The 21,160-nt window shown below is 49.7% G+C and overlaps 1 protein-coding gene across 7 annotated transcripts in view; it reads left to right on the forward strand.

The window, feature by feature from the left end:
- ATP2B3 (ATPase plasma membrane Ca2+ transporting 3) overlaps positions 1–21,160 on the forward strand; it is a 348,827-nt gene that overhangs the window by 227,413 nt on the left and 100,254 nt on the right. For all 7 annotated transcript variants that reach the window (XM_086940211.1, XM_086940208.1, XM_086940205.1 and 4 more), the window contains one exon: positions 12,156–12,398. In XM_086940211.1, the coding sequence (XP_086796337.1) occupies positions 12,156–12,398 (243 nt within the window). The remainder of the gene's footprint in view (positions 1–12,155; positions 12,399–21,160) is intronic.

Here is a 21,160-nt window from a genome sequence, read left to right on the forward strand (position 1 = left end):
AAATAGACGCATGGATGCGCGTGCCACCCAGGAAAAATGCTGAATGCAATAGAGCATAACCCCCGCACGTGCCCATTCCGTGGTTACCCAACAGCAACTCCCCGGCTTCTCCCCCTCAGGATGCCCGCATGCCATTCTTAACAAAAATAATGTCAGCCAACAATAACGGTTATTAGTGATGGTCGTTGTTGGCCGCAGTTTTATTAATATTAAAACACATAACTGGTTATGCAATTTTCCATTTGCAAACTGTACCCATCAATCATACATGTCATATACAATCCATGACACCTTCTTGTGATAACAGGTGTCAGTCTTTTGTGTACTTCTCAGTTCGTAAATGGCACTGTACAAAACCAGTTCCTTGTCAGTCCATTGGTGTTCCAGTGGTTGGTCGCCCACGCCTTCTGCGTGTCATGGAGGGGAGCTTTTCTGTCTGGAGTTAGGTCCCCAGCTCGCTACCATTTGCGCCCTGCCGTCCGGCCGGGTCTGGGCCGCGAGTGCCGTCTCCTCCTGTTACTCCCCTCCTTGGTGCGGCCACGTCACCCTGCCGTGCGGCATTCAAAAGTGAGTGGCCCTCCTCCTACACACCGCCCACCAGTGTGTTTCCTTAGACAACCATTGTAGGATTTCCGTCACGCCGCAGGGAGGCTCACGTCTTACTGCGGCTCCCCCCCTGCCCCTGATTCGTGGCTTGTCATAGTTTTTTTTTAATTTATTTTTTTATCTACAACCTGCGAGCACCCTTGCCCCCCACTGGTTATCCCAGAAGACCTTCATCCCTTTGTCGGATTGGTGTACCCCGTCCTGGCCATAAAGCTCCGGGCGTCCCGGGTGGATGAGGCCGTGCCTGATTGATTCCAGGCCATTGGTGGAGCAAAACTTGTGCATTGCAATGTTCAATTTCCTCCTTGCATTATCCACCGCCTTGTTGGAGTCAGCACCTTCCCAGTGCCTTCTGCTGATCATTTCAGACCAGACCACCGTCGTGGGGCCCAGCCATGTTGTCTCCTTGGTGAGGTCCCTTTGGATGGCCTGCCCCACCGCCTTGCACCCTAGCCGCGTAAGGTCGTTGCCTCCGAGGTGAATGATCAAGATGTCAGGCTGGCACGCCGAGTCTGCCATGAGGCTGTCCAATGTTGGCAGTAGTTGCTCCCACCTCATACCCGGTTGCCCTATCCAGCGGATGTACGTCACTTTGGGTCTGCTCGCTATGTGCCCCAACCGCCGCCACCAAGACTCCATTCTGGACACGTATGAATGTCCCACCACCCAAGAGAAAGAATTCCGTTAAGGTGGCCTGCTGCGCACCGGGTTTGGCTGAGAGAAAAGAATCCGGTTATGGTGGCGTGCTGCCCACCGGGTTTGCTGTTGGTAATGTGGGGGCATTAAGGAGGAGGGTGCCCCCCCCCCCCCCAGCACCCTGCCGTGCGGCATCCCAAAGTGACTGCCCCCCCTCTTTATTTTTTTATATATATTTTTTTATATCAGGTGTGGGCAATAGTTGTCGTTGTTGCGCCGCTCTCCCAGCTCCTTGAAGAAGTTATGTCCTTGCTGGGACAGGCGACGACTTAAATCCCCTTGACCCCTCCATGGGGGCCTCAGGTGGACCCCCCTGATTGGGGGGTTCAAAACAAGCCACGGTGACCATTGGCCACCCTTTAGGGGCGCCCAGGTCACGGGTCACTTCCGGTCGGAGTGGCTGGTGCGCACTCTGCTTCCGCTGGTTCCTGGGCGCTTTCAGACGCCCAGAACCAGTTTCCCTACCGGTGGGCACCGCGTGGGTTATGGCGCCGGCCTCTAAGCCTCCCCCCCCCCTGTGGGGGGGGGGGGTGCGGCGGCCTCTGCGATGTACAGCGGCTGCGAGCAGCTGCGCATGCTCGATTGATGTGCACTTGGGTTAGAATTTATCCATAAATTACTCCCGGCATTTCGTGCTATTTTCTTCACGCAAAGTGAACCCCGCGAGGAGGCATTTTACACTAAGAAACAACACTAAACAAAGACCAACGAGTATAGTGAGCGGCCGCTCACACTGGCTGAATGCACTATCATAATAATAATCTTTATTTGGATAAAAAGATATATCCTTAAAAGAGCGAAGTACCAGATGTCTTCCTGTTACTCCACCTTCATTTAAATTCCTCTCCAGGCCTAGAAATACGAACTAGTGGCTCAATATACTCAAGGAAACTAGAATTGTGTGATTTTGTTGCTGCTGTGTTTTCCCAGAACCACTAAGTTTTCTCACTTGCCACATAATTCAACATGCACCGCATATTGTCCAAATTTCAACAAAAATATTTTAGTTTCTTTCTGCAATTTAAAGAGGATACTAAAACACAGTCCAGTATAAATATGATGCGGTGCAGGGACCAGTTACAGAGGTGAACTGGTTACATTCTTTGTGCATACAGCTGTTTTCACGTTAAGTGCCCAGACAACAATGACAAAGTATAAAATACACTGCCACAGAATGTGCCGCATTATACCATCTAATTTGCCTTTTGCTTCTGTGCGTAACTATGCCCCATAATTTGATCTTTTATTACTGCATAGTTACAGTGCCCTTAACACACATTCATATTAAGAAAAAAAGAGCTGAAGCTCACCAGTTGGGAATGCTAACTGGTGAGTTGACAGGCAACATTCTGGTGAGCTCTTTTTAGGCCCAGCCTATTGGACAGCGCCTGCTCTGTCTGTTGTGAATCCTCGTGGGCTTTCCCGTGAACACAGAGGGGCTTGAAGCCCGCTCGTTACGTACCATTGTTTTCTTTGTCACTATCATTTGCGTGCTTCTTATTGGTCTTCCAGCTTGCCAGTCTAGTGTTTGTCCCGCCCATGGGGCAGCGCCTGTGTACCTTTGTTTTGATCGAATGCCTTTATGCTTCCACTTCTTGCTTCCAAGCACTCCTTTTGCTGTGCTAAGCATTCCATGAGAGTGCATGTTATCCCTCGCTGTCCCCCTTGTGTGCTTCCCCCGCTGCACCCTGCGTTGCTCTCTGTCGGCCATGCGCTTCTCCTCACCCGCTCTATGTTGCACTTGCCTGTGCTCTTTTCCTCATTTCTCCCCCCTACCCACGCCCTCCGTGTTGCTTCTCTGACGTGGGTCTCGGCCTCACTAAGCCACTGGAGTGAAGCTATCCTGGCTGATGAGGGCTGAAAGCCCGAAACCGATCTTAGACACAATGAGCTTCTTTTTTTCTACAAATGAAGGGGCAGGTGAGCAGCTTGCAGTGGTCGGTCGGCGTGGGGGTCGTGAGGAGGGGAAAGGTTGTTTCAGTTGCAGATGCTAAATGAAGAAAAGTGGGGAACTTCAGGCTTTGTTAGCGCGGCCGCCCCCGAAATACTCTTTTACGGAGCGTCACTGCCACCTCGTGGTTACAATTGTTAGAGCAGGCTGCGAATAATTTATTGCCAACCTCGCTCTATTTATTAATCGGGCAAAGAGGTCATTTCTACTGGTTGCCTGGATGAACAAATAAGCAGAATTTCTGCATGTTTACAAGTGGCCGGAAGGCAGCCCTGCACGACCTGCGCTCTGCATTTGGTGACTTGTTAACCTGTGACAAAGTCACTAAAGGTATTTGAAATAGATGCCCCCTTCCCCCGACCTGCCCCGGACCCCAGTTGTATCTTATTCTTTACTCCCTTTTAACGATTTTCAGAAACCTGAAAAAACTTAGGTTGAGATAAGTAAACGTCTTGAAATGTTTGGTGCAGAGGTTGCAGAGTTATAGCAGTTCTTCGCTTGGAGGTGAGGTTGTGACCTTTACAACGATATCAGATTAACCTTTATCAAAAACCTGCAGGTACTGTCCTTTTTATAGTTTACAGATGAATGGCTCTTCCTCTGGACACTTGGGGTGGGCGAATAATGCCGCAGGCGGAGTTCATGGGGGTTTGCAGACTCCGCGTTCTGCTTGGAACACGGAGTTCCAGCAAAACGCCGCCAACTGCTGCGCGGCAGGGGCGGCTCTAGGCTCATGGTGGCCCTGGGCAGGAAGCGTAGGTACGGGGCCCCGGAAGAGGGGGTTCGGGCGGGGCGGGCGCAGAGGCCAGTGAAGAGGGGGGTCAGGGTGTTTGGGAGTGGAACAGAGCCGGAGGCCGCCAAATCCCTGCCACTCGGACCGCCACGCAAATATATATCCATCCTCAGAGGATTATTATATTAAGGATATATATTGGCGAGGTGGCCCCTGGGGTTTGGTGGCCCTGTGCAGGTGCACAGCTTGCACATGCCTAAGGCCGCCCCTGTGCGCGGCGAGGTTTTTTCTCACACATGGCTCGGGAACGCTAAATTGGTGATCATAAGTACAAATTTGCTTCCCTTAGCGTGATTTTCGGGCGCTTCAACCCCGCCCAGCGAGATCACTCAACTCGGGAGGTCATGGCAGGTCGCAGCCGTTCGTGTTGAGGAAGCTGCAGCTCGAGTGGAAAATATACTCAAGAGGCAAAAAGAAGCAGCGCCCTCTGGCGGGCCTTGTGATGTTGTTCACACTGATTATACAGCACGGAACAAGCTCCCGATGCCAAAAACCAGCCCGAGCAGCGCAGCATGCCGAATTCCGCCGGCTTGCCGAACCCTGTGGAATCTCGCAGCGTTTTTAAGTATCTCCACGGAATTCCACTAAGTGAAACTCTGCAAATTCCGCCCACCCCTAGACATGACATCACTAATGTGAATATTTTTTATACATGAGCTACACGAGGACCTCCCCGCACACTCAATTAGTCGCCCGGCCTGGACAACAGCTCCAACCTGATACACTTTAAATGCTTGTTGGCTTTGAAGATTTCCGGTCTCTACCTTTTGTTTTCAGGCTCATATGCTCTGCCCCGTCACAGTGTGCTTTGAACGTCACATCTATATTGGGGTACGTCTTGTGAAAAGGTTTCTTTAGGCATCGCAGCCCAGACAGACTCTGCTTGTAACCGAAAGTGGGCATCTCTTATGTGGGTCACTATAGATGCGCAGCTCGTGCTCAACCTGTCTGTAGGTCACCTGGGATTAACAGGTCTTGTCACTAGTGTGGGTCACTTTCGATGCGCAGCTCAGGCTAAAAGTATCTGCAAGTCAGCCGAAGGTGCGCCAAAGGTAAGCCCGTCTATGCCCGTCCGCGCCTGGACCGCGCCCAGCGCCAGACCCCCTGGCCCCTGCGGCTCCCTATCCTCTAGAGTCACCTATGATTCCGCTATTCTCCTCGCCCTCAACCCCGGACGCACACCACAATGCTGCGCAGCCACCCCAGGATATACCCACGGCCCTTTTGCCTGCCTCTCCTGCAAGTTCAACTGCTTCAGGACCCTCACCAAACCCACTTCCTCCTCACACATCTCCGAACCCAACCGCCTGAATTGCATCCTACTAAACACCCGCTCGGTCCACAGACATGCAACAGAGCTCTGGGACCTAATTGACACTGCGTCACCTGACATCGCCTTCCTCACTGAAACATGGATGAACGCTTCCTCTGCTCCCGACATCGAAATCGCCATACCGGACACTTACAAGATTATTCGAAAAGACCGAACCAATCAAACTGGAGGAGGCATCACCATCATCCACAGAAATACCATCAAAATCTCAACGAGCTCCGAGGACAATCTTGCAAACGCCGAACATCTCCACTTTCAGATCCACACCGACCCCAGGACCACCCTTAGAGGCACCCTCATCTACAGGCCTCCAGGTACCCGCACTCAATTCAGCGACGACATCACGGACTTCGTCAGCCCACATGCCCTTGCCTCCGAGAACTACATTCTTCTAGGAGACCTCAACTACCACCTTGAAAACACACTCGACAGCAACACCACCACCCTTCTGGACAACATGGCCAACCTCGGACTCAAACAACTTGTTGACTCCCCCACTCACACAGCCGGACACACACTCGACCCTATCTTCACCTCCAGCAAGCACATCTCCTTCGATCGTACTACAGCTCTCCACTGGACGGATCACTGCTGTGTTCACTTCAGCTACAAAACCACCCTGACCCACAACCGTCCACAACCCATTCCCCGAAGAAACTGGAACAAAGTCACCACCGACCAACTCTTCACATTACTCAACCAAAACCCCCCCACCCTAGCAACGGACCCAAACCAAGCAGCCACCAACCTCAGGCAATGGATTTCCCACAGTGCGGACGAATTAGCACCCCTGAAAAAGCCCCAGTTGAAATCAGCCAACAAAAAAGCTCCCTGGTTCAATGATGAACTTAAAAAATCCAAGAAGCTATGTCGCACCATGGAGAAGAATTGGAGAAAAAACCCAACATCAGACAACATGGCGTCCCTCAAGACAGCCACACGCAAACACCACCAACTGATTCGATCCGCCAAGAAAGCAACATTCAAGGATCGCCTCGACAACAATTCTCATAACAGCAAGGAACTCTTCAATATCGTCAAAGAACTCACTAACCCCACCGCAGCATCCAACGACATCACTCCCTCCCAAGACCTCTGCGATGCGTTATCCTCCTTCTTCTACAACAAAATTGCCGACATCCACAACAGCTTCAAGAATACTCCCAGTGATCAACCCGCACCTCCCCCTTCAGATCCCACTCCTCCAACCAACAACCTCAGCGCCTGGAAGCCAATCACCACTGAAGACACCATTCACCTCATGAACTCAATCCACTCTGGCTCGCCCTCCGACCCCTGTCCCCACCACATCTTCAACAAAGCCAACTCCATCAACGCACCCCAACTCCGCGATGTCATCAACTACTCTTTCAACTCTGCCACCTTTCCAGAAATCTGGAAACACGCCGAACTCAGCGCCCTTCTGAAAAAACCCACAGTAGATCCTTCAGAACTGAAAAACTACCGACCCATATCCCTCCTCCCTTTCCCGGCCAAAGTCATCGAGAAAGCAGTCAACAGCCAACTCGCCGCCTTCCTAGAATCCAACAACTCCCTTGATCCATCTCAATCCGGATTTCGGGCCAAACACAGCACCGAAACCGCCCTCATTGCAGCGACCGACGACATCCGAACACTCCTGGACAACGGAGAAACAGTGGCCCTCATCCTACTCGACCTATCCGCCGCTTTCGACACAGTCTGCCACAGCACCCTTATACAACGCCTCAGCAATATCGGCATACAAGGAAAAGCCTTGGACTGAATCATCTCGTTCCTAGCTGGGAGAACTCAGAGAGTCCGACTTCCCCCATTCTACTCTGAGGCCACAGAAGTCATCTGCGGCATTCCTCAAGGATCCTCACTCAGTCCCACCCTCTTCAACGTCTACATGAGCCCTCTCGCTTCCATCGCGCGTCAACACAACCTCAACATCATCTCTTACGCCGACAACACCCAGCTAATCCTCTCCCTCACCAAAGACCCCAACACCGCCAAAACCAATCTTCATGAAGGCATGAAAGAAGTAGCCGAATGGATGAAACAGAGCCGCCTGAAACTCAACTCGGACAAAACGGTGGTACTCATCCTAGGATCCTCCCCCTCAGCTTGGGACGACTCCTGGTGGCCTTCCGCTCTGGGCACAGCACCCACACCCACAGACCATGCACGTAACCTTGGCTTCATTCTAGACTCCTCTCTCTCAATGTCCAGACAAGTCAACGCCGTCTCATCCTCCTGCTTCAACGTCCTTCGCATCCTCAAAAAGATCTTCCGCTGGATCCCCCTCGAGACAAGAAAGACTGTCACCCATGCACTGGTCACGAGTCGACTAGATTATGGCAACACACTCTACGCCGGAATTACAACAAAATTACAGAATAAACTCCAGCGCATCCAAAACGTGTCAGCGAGACTCATATTAGACATCCCGCGTCAAGAGCACATCACCGGACACCTAAAAGACCTCCACTGGCTTCCCGTCAACAAAAGAATTACTTTCCGCCTTCTCACCCACGCACACAAGGCCCTTTATAACCTAGGACCCGAATGCCTCAACACTCGACTGTCCTTCTACAATCCCACCCTCCAACTAAGATCATCCAATCAAGCCCTCGCCGCAGTCCCGCGCATCCGAAGATCCACCATGGGTGGCAGATCCCTCTCCTTCCTTGCTGCCAAGACCTGGAACTCACTCCCTACCCACCTCCGCCTTAATCAGAATCACATTTCCTTCTGGAAAGAACTGAAAACCTGGCTTTTCGACAAATAACGTACCCCTCCCTCTAGCGCCTTGAGACCCTCTGGGTGAGCAGCGCGCTATACAAATGACTGAACTTGAACTTGAACTAGTGTTGGTCAGTGTAGATGCACAGTTCATTCTAAATCTCTCTACAGGTCACCAGTAATTTACAGGTCTCTCTTGTCACTAGAGTGGGTAACTTGAGTTGTGCAGCTTGTGTTAAAACCATCCGAAGGTCACCAGTGATTTACAGGTCTTGTCACTAGAGTGGGATGTATGACTATACATCGAAGGCCATTTCAACGCGGTCTGTTAGATCGCGGTTTTCACAACGCAAGTCGTTACAACGACTTGCGCTGGAGGGTGCTGGGCTTAGGAATAGTGTGAATTACTATTCCAACTCCAGTCTACATACAGTAGGGAAGGTGTTGGAAACAGTAATTTACACTATTCCTTAGTCAACAGCACCCTCCAGTGCAAGTCGGTGTAATGACTTGCGTAGTGAAAACCACATTGTAATAGTACCACGTTGAAATGGATGCGGGGTGAACGATGTCTGCCCTAGTGTGGGTAACTGTGGATATGCAGCTCATGGTAAAACAGTCTGCTGATCACGAGTGATTTACAGGTCTTGTCACACGTGTTGGTTCACTATTAGGATGCAGCTCATAACTCCTTCTCTAAAGCTCATGGAGGTCATAAATGACTCAGCACTGTGGAAATAGGGATAATGGGGCATATTCACAACGAAGTGACGGAGCAGGGCGTTAGCCTCCTTGGCTTAACATCACGCTCCACCACTTCAGAAACGCAGGGCTGCACCATATTTACAACAATATGGTGCTGCCCTGTGTTTCCCCCTGCACTGGCACTACATTTGGCAGTCTAGCACCAACGCAGGCCCCTTGCACCATAGTGCAAGGATTTCTGCGTGCAGGGGAAGATTGTTTATGGTCTTGAAGGTGTCCCTTCCTGCACATAAACAATATTCTAGTGGTGTTTTGAAACTTCTAAGTGTGCTGCGTAAAACGAGGAGAAATAAAGCATTTCTCCTTATTTTGCTTGTTTAAGAAAAGATTTTCCGTGGTCTTAATTTTGGCGCTGCTCCTATTTACACCAATCTTGTAAATAGAGGGCAGCGTCAGAAGCAATGGTTGTTGCGGTGGAACGCCCACCACAACACCTATTGTCCTCCCCTTCCACAGTAAATACAGCGTTACACCAACATTAAGTGGTTTAACGCAGCCTTGTAAATAAGGTGATGCACATATCGCTATAGGAACGTCACTAAAAGTGACCTTCCTGTGGCGATAGGGGCTTGTAAATATGCCCCAATGTGTCCTTTATTGCAGCACCGCTGAACATCACCATGGTAGAAATGTAACACATATGTGTATTACTGAGGCATGATGTGCACGGGTCTGCACACTGTTGATGTGGGGATACTGGGGATAGTAAATCTAGGGTATATTTATAAAGAAATGTCAGAGCAAATTTGGCATCACCGCGCTCCAACGTTTCCAAAACTCAGGGATGCACAGTATTGATACAAATATGGCACGCCCCTGTGTTCTCTAAAGCGCCAATACAGACACCGTAGTGTCATAGCGCAAGGGCGTCTGCGCTGGGGGGAATGATTGTTTATGTGCAGGAACTGGAAGGTGTCTTTTCCTGCACATAATCAATAATGGCGAATGGCTACTTCTATGTACTTCAGCTCACATAAAAAAAGCAATATAGAGGAGAAATAAAAGTATTTCTCCTCGTTGCGCCATTCTAGCGCCTGCTCTTGCATGGCGTTCGTTTTTGGCACTGCCTCTGATTTACAGAGCCTTGTGAATTGGAGCAGCATCAAAAAGCAAAGGGTGCTGCGGCGCAACGCCCACAGCAACACCCACTGCACGCGCATTTTATGCAGACAGCTGCATGAAAGGTTAGCATAGTTAAAAAGTGGTGTCAAGCCAAAAAATTTGGCTCAACACCACTTTGTAAATAAGGTGCAGATCATACCGCCAGCGGAGCATACAAAAAAGTGACGCTATAGTGGCGCTAATTGCTTGTACATATTTCCCCTAGTTTTCAGACGTTGGCAACTCTAAGCTGCGCCTGGGCGTAGTTCGCAGAGTTCCCCTACGCAGAACTCCGCAAAGTGCAAAAAAAAGTGCTGCACGCACGCACACGAAGCTTCGCGAGCTCCGTGAGCAGTGAGTGCATTAGATAAATGCCAGTTTGCAGTGATTTTCAGTGCCAGGTGCTTGTGCAATCATCGCGAACGGCACCATGCAAAGTGCAAGCGGGCGCTGCTTCCTTTTTGCCACTCAAGTAGATTTTTACTAGAGCAGCAGCTTTTCTCAACGCGAACGGACGGCTTCACAACACAAGCGGTCGCGAGCATGCGCGACCACTCTCAATGAGAAATCTGACCGCTCGCATTGAGAAATCCATGCTCGCGCTCGCCAACTTGATGTTGACCATTGCGAACAAGAAAAAATCTCACCGGGAGGTGGGTTTTCCTCGCTCGCACTCGCCAACTTGATGTTGACGAATGCGAGCAAGGCAAAAAAATCCACTTCGCAACGTGAAGCAGGGTTTTTCGGAACTCCGCGAGCTTCGCATAATGCGGAGTGCGGAAAACTCCACAAACTCCGCGAGCGGAGTTCACCGCCCAGACCTACTCTAAACCATATTAGCGTGGAGGGGCTACTGTGGTGACACTTGGATCCATTATCTGATGAAAAACATTGGTAAAATCAGCAGCAGGACTGCTTTAAAAGAATGTGCAGACTCTGTTCTGATGTGTGCTTTTATATGATACCGTGGGCATATTTACAAGGACATGGTGGAGTGTGGAGCTGCAGCAAAATTTGCAGCGCTGCATTTTGCCATTTCCAAAATACAGGAATGCACCATTTTTACATCAATTTGGCGCACCCCTGTGTTTCTCCTTGCACTGGCATCAAAATAGCTGCCCTGCGCCAACACAGACACCCTTGCAGCATAGTGCAAGGGGCCTGCATGCCACGGAACGATTGTTTATGTGCAGGAAGCGGTCCCTTCCTGCACCACAACAATCATTAATGGCATTTTGCTCTTTCTATGTGTGTTGCAGAATCGGTAAAAGTGACGTTCCTGTGGTGCACTCCCCTTGTAAATATGCCCCCTTGTGTAACTCTGAGGGCAGACACATCACACTGTAACCAGTTCTGAACATGCTGCTATCCCCACAGCACTGGCACGGATCTGGCCCCCAGTGCCGCAGCACTGAGTCAGTTGTGGCCTCCAGTGGCACATCACTGGCACGGATCTGGCCCCCAGTGGTACAGCACTGGCACGGACCTCATCTCCAGCGGCAAAGCACTGGCATGGATCTCACCCTCTATTGGCACAGCACTGGCACGGATCTCGCCCCCAGTGGCACAGCACTGGCACGGATCTCGCCCCCAGTGGCACAGCACTGGCACGGATCTCGCCCCCAGTGGCACAGCACTGGCACGGATCTCGCCCCCAGTGGTACAGCACTGGCACGGATCTGGCCCTGGGTGGCACTGCAGCGAGTGCCATTAGAAGCTTGAGGGGTGGTGGAGGCTGCTGGTGTTTGGGGCCGTTGACCAGTTTGCTACATCACTGAGCCGGTATACATCGGCAACATTACACATCAAAGTCTGGTCTTCCCTCTAGCTGAAGTCCATAGTTCATGGCAGCTTCGCAGTGAAATGTGGAAATACCATTGAGAGGTCCAAGGGTGGGCAAAGGCAGCGTAAACACTTCAAAAGATGTTGCATCATGAAGTCTTACCTCTGCATGGAGTAAGGTGGTACCGGGTGTCCCCGCCCCGTCATGTCCACTTTGGTGAGTGTCCACCCAGCTTGGTAAATGGCTCTGCCCCAGTCTACGGCCACTGAGAGCCAGTGCCCTCTAGTTTGCCAATGCCCAGCCCCTAGCTGTGTCTTTTCTAAGGGTGAAAACATCTGACCTGGTTTGTGTGTGTCTGTTAGAGTCTCTAACCTTTTCCAAACCCATCTCTTCCTCACAGAAAATGATGAAGGACAACAACCTGGTGCGGCACCTGGACGCCTGCGAGACCATGGGCAATGCCACAGCCATCTGCTCGGACAAGACGGGCACACTCACGACCAATCGCATGACGGTGGTGCAGTCCTACATTGGAGACACGCTCTACAAGGAGGTGCCTGACCCCAGCAGCCTACCCTCGAAGATCCTGGACACGCTCATCCACGCCATCTCCATCAACAGCGCCTACACCAGCAAGATACTAGTGAGTGCCAGGACTCTGCCACATGGCCCACTCTCTGCCTGATCTGAGCCTGTAAGTTACTAGTGAGTGCCAGGACTGTGCCACATGGCCCACTCTCTGCCTGATCTGAGCCTGTAAGTTACTAGTGAGTGCCAGGACTGTGCCACATGGCCCACTCTCTGCCTGATCTGATCCTGTAAGTTACTAGTGAGTGCCAGGACTGTGCCACATGGCCCACTCTCTGCCTGATCTGAGCTTGTAAGTTACTAGTGAGTGCCAGGACTGTGCCACATGGCCCACTCTCTGCCTGATCTGAGCCTGTAAGTTACTAGTGAGTGCCAGGACTGTGCCACATGGCCCACTCTCTGCCTGATCTGAGCCTGTAAGTTACTAGTGAGTGCCAGGACTGTGCCACATGGCCCACTTTCTGCCTGATCTGATCGTGTAAGTTACTAGTGAGTGCCAGGACTGTGCCACATGGCCCACTCTCTGCCTGATCTGATCGTGTAAGTTACTAGTGAGTGCCAGGACTGTGCCACATGGCCCACTTTCTGCCTGATCTGATCGTGTAAGTTACTAGTGAGTGCCAGGACTGTGCCACATGGCCCACTCTCTCCCTGATCTGGTCCTGTAAGTTACTAGTGAGTGCCAGGACTGTGCCACGTGGCCCACTCTCTGCCTGATCTGATCCTGTAAGTTACTAGTGAGTGCCAGGACTGTGCCACATGGCCCACTCTCTGCCTGATCTGGTCCTGTAAGTTACTAGTGAGTGCCAGGACTGTGCCACATGGCCCACTCTCTGCCTGATCTGATCCTGTAAGTTACTAGTGAGTGCCAGGACTGTGCCACATAGCCCACTTTCTGCCTGATCTGATCGTGTAAGTTACTAGTGAGTGCCAGGACTGTGCCACATGGCCCACTCTCTGCCTGATCTGATCCTGTAAGTTACTAGTGAGTGCCAGGACTGTGCCACATGGCCCACTCTCTGCCTGATCTGGTCCTGTAAGTTACTAGTGAGTGCCAGTGAAGGACTGGGTTCTTTAAGACCCAGCGGTGCCAGGGCACAACACCTGAAACCTTCGTGGGTAACCTGCTCCGGCGTACGAATCACAGAGACACGGGACACTTCCTTCGACGTCAAAGATTCAAGGTTTATTTGCTGCAGGGAACACAGAAGTCACGACAAGTACACCACGTGCAACTTGGGGAGACTGCTTCAAATTGGTTCTGTGGATCGCTCCTTTTATACAGTTTTTACCCATAAGACAACATGGTACACAAAAGTTTACAACCTGGTTCTCACCATTATCCCCCAGAGGGGTCGCTTTGGTCACTTTGAAACACATGAGGTCCGGAACATAAGTGCGGAAACATTTGGGGGTTCCCAACTGTAAAAACCCATCTTCCCACCATTAGCGAATTCCTATCAGCAGTAAAACGGATCGAAATAGGAACAAAGACAGGTGCAGAGGAAGACGGAGACAGTGGGGAGATCGGAAAGGGTGTAAAAGGGGAGGTATCGGGAAACACGAGATACAGGCATCAAAGGGACGTGCCTAATGAGATGCACGGCTGAGACAATAAGTCCGTGCGGCAAGATGAGCCTCGAGCGGCGCCATCTGCCTTACAGTAGCATCCCCCTCGTCATAAAGACACTTACAAAGAACATGTGTCTTCCGCAAATATCTTGGGAGTCCCAGGGTCGCGAAGCGGACAACGTCCGTTCGCTGGCTACTTGAGGGCAAGAGACAAAATGGATGCCGTATCTAAGATGGAACCCGTGGGTACAGATGACAAACCCACATAACAAACGAACGGTTTAAGTTAGCACAGCGAAACTGCGCACACTTACTAAACTCGTCATTTGCGGTTCATAGATACCAGACTCGACCATATTCGTGCGAGTCGAAAACACCACTTACGATTGTCACGGAACCTCAGACGCTCCTTTTGCCCTCATGTAGGCAAGCACTAGTCGGAATCATATTCGATATTCATCAGACCATCGAGATGTTGCTGTAGCATAGCTCTGTCCAACCGAGCCCCCTTGGTAACAGGTGGCTGTCTCATACACGTTGTAGCACAAAGGCCACATAAGGCAGGACCACACTGCACACAAAGGCAACACGTGAACAGGAACACCACAACAACTCCGACGATCATCAGAATCTTCCAACCCCAAGTCGACATCAGGCCCCAAAACCACCCAAGTAGCGTCCAATCCCCTACATCCACGTGTATGGATTCGGAGATCTTATGCAACCTCGAGATGGCTTGATAGACAGTAGGAGCGTTATCTGGAATGAAAATGCAGCAGCTCGAATGGATCACCTTACATACCCCACCTCGATCTGCTAAGATGACATCTAAAACCATACGGTTTTGTAACGTCATAAGTCTCTCCGCCTGAAGTTCTGTGGTGATATTACCAAGGGCACTGGCAGTAATATTAGCTGTCGATTCTACCACTCGAGTCAACTGTCTCAGGTTCCTACTATTAACCATAGGTCCCCAAAACGGGAGGAAACCCTTGAAAAAGTCTCCTGCCTCTTGACCGGCAGTATCCTCTTCGCTAATTACGCCTCGTACAACTCTAGTCTTATGATAATCGGCATCTACAGTGAACGTCGGAGGCAACAAATTTGCAATGAAACATGAGCCCATAAAGTCAGCGGGCAACCATGCATATGCACGATCATAGCAGATAAAGTATGTACCCTTGGCAGCCAGAAACACAGGGGACGAGACCATCAGCAGTATGTAATTTTCGGTGCAAGCACTTGCTCCAAGTCGGGCTTGCGATCTTCGACCACGACCCATGAGACAAAAATTACCAGTGTGGGGTACGACCCATATCGGAGGCGAGCTTTTAAGCTGCTTTTCGCTAGTGAACGCACTATATTCACCTCTACTTAGGACCCTATAGGCCTGTACCTCTTCTTCGGGAATAAGCGAGGGATCATAGATATCACTATCTAAATCCTCTATTGCTATCGACAAAGGTTTTTGATACGAGGTAGGACCAGAGTAGGGGGAACGTGGTTCTCGAATGGGGTGGAAACCCAGTGCGCTTCGAAACATAGTTTGAAATGCTCGAGCTGACCCTTGGGAACTATACGGTAACACCAGATATGGAATTCCCTTATCCGTAGTATGTGGCATCAACCCACACACCCAACAATTAGTAGTGTTAACCACTAACTGATGCTGATGAAGGAGCTGAATAAAGGAATTGTTGCGGAATTCTACACGTCTAGCCTGTTCGTGTTCCGGTAACATGTGAAAGGAATGGGGAGAAACAGTAGAGGTAAGTTTAGGGTCAGGGGTAGGAGTAGGTGTAGCAGAAGGCAAGAAATAAGACATCGTATAATACACCCCACCCGCCAATAATGCAGAAGCAGTCAAGAATAATACAAACAGTTGGAATATAAAACATTTGGTACGACTGAGTTGCTGCAGCTTGAATCTGTGAACCTGAGCTCCCTCCAAATCATTCAGCTTCGAGAATGCCATTCCCTACGACCGTCCGCAACGTTTCTTGACGCACTTCGTTCTGTGTAGCAATAGTCAATCCCCAGGAGTTCCCAGGAACCGACGGCCTTTAACCTAGCGTCAAGACCTACTATCCAGAAGGAAGTACGCGCGCGGCCCTACGGCCTTCAATGCACAGTATGTATATATGCAAAAACAAAATCTCTCAGCTGTGGAAGCAAAAAGTACAAGGAATGTAGCTCAATATATATATATATACAAAATAATCACAATAATATGAATGTTCAAAACTGATCACGGAAAACGTGATAATGCAGTTGTCAATACAACAAAGCAGGATCTTTTTATTTGTCCTTAGTGCGAGATCGTAAAAAGTATCGGGTTTTCCCAGGACGTGTCTGCTCGTCAAACAAAGGATCCGTTGAAGAGACAGCGTCCTGCTGATCAGTTGAGTGTTCTGGTCTTGAGTCTTTTGATGCTAATTGTTCGACAGTGTCTCTCTGCTGCGCTGAGGATTCTCCAACAGGCTGTGCGTCGCTAAAAGGCACAAACGCCGGCAATGTTTCTGTTTCAGATGACGCAATGCCTCTCCTTACCCACGGGTCTGCCGGCAAAGGAATGGGGACTCTTTTGGTGTGGGTGGCATGCACCCAATTCTTACGTCCCTCGAGACGAACGGCAGTCCTCGTGGCCAGGAGCACTTGATAGGGTCCGGTAAACCTCGGGTCCAGGTTATTCTTGCGTGAAAAATTTCTCGTCACCACCCAGTCTCCGGGCTGGAGCTGGTGGCCTGGACCCTCCGTCTGCGTCGGCAATGCGTCGTAAACCTGTTGGTGAATTAACCTCAGTTTAGCCGTCAAGTCATGTAGATAATCGATCAACATTGGGTACTCAAGATCAGAGAACATTCCTGGCCTAGGAACCCCCCACACATTCGCAGGACGGCCGAACACTATTTCATAGGGACTAAGCCCTACTCGGGAGTGTACAGTCGCCCTAGTTGACAGTAATGCCAAAGGTAAAGCGTCAGGCCACGAAAGACCAGTCGTAGCCTGAATCTTTGCTAACTTTAGTTTAAGGGTGCCGTTGTACCCTTCAACCAATCCAGCTGACTGAGGATGATTGGCGCTGTGGAATTTTTGATTAATTCCAAGGCCCTTACACACACTCTTCATCACACTACCCACAAACTCACTTCCGTTATCTGACCACACGACTCTAGGCATTCCATACCGAGGAAAATATTCCTTCAGTAGGATTTTCGCAGTAGACAAAGCATTATTGTCTTTGAGAGGATAGGCCTCGATCCATCGGGAGAATGCGCAAACCACAACTAAAACGTATTTCAGGTTATTGCATCGCTCCATATGGATGAAGTCCAATTGAATCACCTCAAAGGGACATGAAGGAGGAGCAAAACTGCCAGGAGGAGTTGGGGTTCCTTTGCCAGGATTGTACATCATACACACCATACAATTCTTCACCAGACGTTCAGCACATTTCGTAATGCCATCATTCTTCCATACAGGGGATAGCAACTTGCAAATACCTTTCGCGCTAATATGTGCTAACCCATGTGCCATTGTCACAACGGCCAGCACATACGCATCCGGTAACAACCATCTTTTCTGATCAGTCAAATCAATCCAACAACCACTCGCATCCAACTTTCCCGTACTTTCTTTCCACTTCGTCTTTTCAGTCTCGGTGGCCTCATTCTGAATTGCTTTCACACTCTCGATAGTGTCCTCACACATACTCGATTCTGTAGGCCACCTAACCGAACTCGTCACATACATCCGAGTGCTAAGGTTCCGGGCAGTCTCCTTAGCAGTCTCATCCGCAAACGCATTACCACGACCAACATCATCCGTCACCTTACGATGCGCACTACATTTAACAATCGCAACTTGCGTAGGCAACGTCAATGCATCCAAAAGATCATTCACAAGCTGGCCATGCTGAATCTTCGTACCGTGCGACGTCAAGAAACCTCTCTCTCTCCACAATCGTCCAAAACTGTGAGCGACACCAAACGCATATTGGCTGTCGGTAAACACATTCACACGTTTCCCTTTCGCTAACACACATGCTCTAGTAAGAGCAATCAATTCTGCAGCTTGGGCAGAATTCTGATTCAACCTTGCAGTCTCAACAACAGTATTCAACGTTACAACAGCATAAGCAGTAGTCACATCGCCATTCGGCAACTTAAAACATGACCCATCCACATACAAAGTACCATCCGGATCTTCCAATGGGGTGTTTTTAAGGTCCACTCGACCTTTTGTTTCCTCTTTGGTCCTCAAGTAGCAGTCATGTTCTGCTACTTCATCTGACTCTGTGCTAATTGGTAACAAAGTTGCCGGGTTCAAAACATTACAACGTTTTATTTGAATGTGGCTTGCCAATAACGTCAACTCGTACCCAGACAACCTCGCACTCGTCAAGTGCTGAGTTTTCGTTCGATTCAAAAGAGTATCGACTGCATGCGGAACCATCACCGTAAGCATATTATCCATGACCAATCCTGCTGATTGTCGGATGGAGACCGCGGCTGCCGCAGTTGCTCTCAAACAACTCGGCAATGCTCTAGCTACCGGGTCCAAAGTCGAGGAAAAATATGCACATGGACGTTGCTTACCACCAAAAGGTTGCGTTAAGACACTCAAAGCACAACCTTCCCTCTCGTGAACATATAACGTAAACGGCTTACTGTAGTCAGGAGTACCTAACACAGGAGCCGAACACAATGAATCACGCAGTTCAGAAAAACTTTTCTGACATTCTTCCGTCCATGGTAAAGGAGTTGAAACATCCTTGCACGTAAGAGCCACCAATGGTCAATGAAAAATTAGGAATCCATTGCCTGCAGTACGACGTGATACCTAGAAAGGCACGCACATCTCTTTGGGTTTTTGGCACAGCCATTCGCGCAATTGCTGCAATTCTCTCTGGGGTCAACCTCCTTCCCTCCTTTGACAATAAGTGACCTAGATAGGTTACTTCTTGACAACAATATTGGAGTTTAGAAGGGGACACCTTATGATTCAACTCACAGAGATGTTGCAGCAACGACACTGTAGCAATTTTGCAAATGTCCTGAGTATCAGCAGCCACCAATAAGTCGTCGACGTATTGGATCAAGGCCGCACCGACCGGCAACCTAAACGCATCCAGTTGACCCTTCAAGGCTTGGCTGTAAATAGATGGACTTTCACAGTAGCCCTGAGGAGCGCGTTTGAACCGGAAACTGCGTCCACCAAGAGAGAAACCGAAAAGGTCTCTGCTCTCCTCGGCAATCGGGATGCTGAAAAACGCATTTTTCAAGTCAATCACCGAAAACCATGATGCAGAAGCTGGAATCAGAGTCAGTAGCGCCGTGATGTCAGGCACAACGGGGAATTGAGGAACCACAATTTTATTCACCTCCCGTAAATCGATAACAAAGCGATAAACAGGCGGTTTTGAAGGATCAGTACGTTTAAGAATGGGCAGCACAGGGCTGTTGCACACGTTTCCCCTAGTCTCTTCAATAACATCTTTCTCGATCAAATCATAGATGATCGCTAACAGTGCTCGTTCACCATCAAGGGAGATACGATATTGGGGAATACGTGGCAGTCGCACATTAGATTTCAACTGTACAACATAAGGGGAGATATCAAGTAGGCCCACATCATTGGGGCCCGTTGCCCACAAAGACGCAGGAAGAGAACTCAATTCCGGTGGGAGCTTGTCGAGAGACAAGTACATGGGAGAGACAACCCTCTCTCCTAACGTAAGCTTTACACCCGCAGGAGAACAATACAAAGTTGCATACAAACGTTTAAGCAAATCCAGGCCCAAAAGATTTTCACCACAACCTGTGGTTAGAATCAATGGAGCTTCTAGCTCACGTGGCCCAATTTTAAGGGGCAAAGGGCGCGAAACTGGATTGCTAACAGGGGCGCCAGAGAATCCAACGGAAACATTTGTTAATCCTGACAAAGGTGCGCCAGGGAGTTTCGAATGCATGATAGAACTTTTCGCTGCACCAGTGTCCAACAGAAAAGGCTCAACGACGCCCGATGTAGCAACTGCGACATAAGGCCCTCTCTGATCAACCGGAACTGATACCACTCCCTCTCCTTGTCTTTGGCTGTCCTAGTAATTACTGTCGTCAGTTCCCTGATCGACGTAATAATCGTCTACATTGTACTGCGCAGATCGTCCTTGCGATGATCCACGTTGATCGAAACAATTATTAGAATTGGATGAGTTGTCTGAGCGATCGTTCTGAGCACCACAACCTCTACCACGTGATGCCTGTTGCGAACCACCGCGACCTCCTCTAGACGAGTTACCATTGTTACGTTCATTTAGAACAGGACAATTGAATTTAATGTGTCCCTCCTGTCTACAATAAGCACATTGATTGTACCCTAACGAGGATCTTTGGGAGGAGGAGTCATTACGAGTTTGGGATCTGTTCGATTGCGGCTGCGATCTATTCTGTTGGGACGCATTCTGATTCGAACGTGGAGGATACGCTTGCTGAAGCAACACTTTAGTTTTGAGCTCTTTCGTCTTTTTATCAGCACGGTCATTCTCTTCCTTCTCTCTATTCTCATAATATTGCGCCGTAGCCAATATCTGAGCCGAAGTAGAAACGGCCCATGCACTTTCCGAATTCTTTAACTTATTGCTCAGATCGGGCAGTAAGTTTGAAACAAATTTATCCACAAACAATCTTTGACCACCCTCAGTACCCATATCCTGTCCACTATGGTCAATGAATGCCTCCTCGAACCTCGTAAAGAAGTCGGAAACACTCTCATCTTTCTTCTGCTTACAGGCTGACAATTTGTCCCAGTTTACCCTCATAGCTGGCATAAGAGTTTTCATTAATGTTATTATTCTTTGAGGGAGAGCAGCAATCAACTGTTCAGGCTTAGCACCACCAACTTGCAACCCATCCGCCGCTACAATGGCCGCCCAATCACCACCTAGTTCATTTGCGTGATTTTCCTGACGAATCTTAGCCCATACCGGTTGCGGTACGACATTGCCAAACAACATATCGATATCGGCAAGATTCATTACCGTAGCATCTACGAGCTGCGATAATTCTTTGTAATACCCTGCAGGATTTTTGCGAGGGTCAGGCAAAGATTGCTTTACCTGCAACACTTCCGATCGCTTCCACGGGAGATGTATCCATACTCTCTGGAAATGCGGCGGAACAATAGGAATAGCAGTAGCATCGCCTGGCATCCACACTGGTGGAACTTCCCGCATGGGATATTGGC

This window comes from Lissotriton vulgaris, chromosome 10 (genome assembly GCF_964263255.1).
Source record: "Lissotriton vulgaris chromosome 10, aLisVul1.2, whole genome shotgun sequence".
Taxonomy (NCBI): domain Eukaryota; kingdom Metazoa; phylum Chordata; class Amphibia; order Caudata; family Salamandridae; genus Lissotriton; species Lissotriton vulgaris.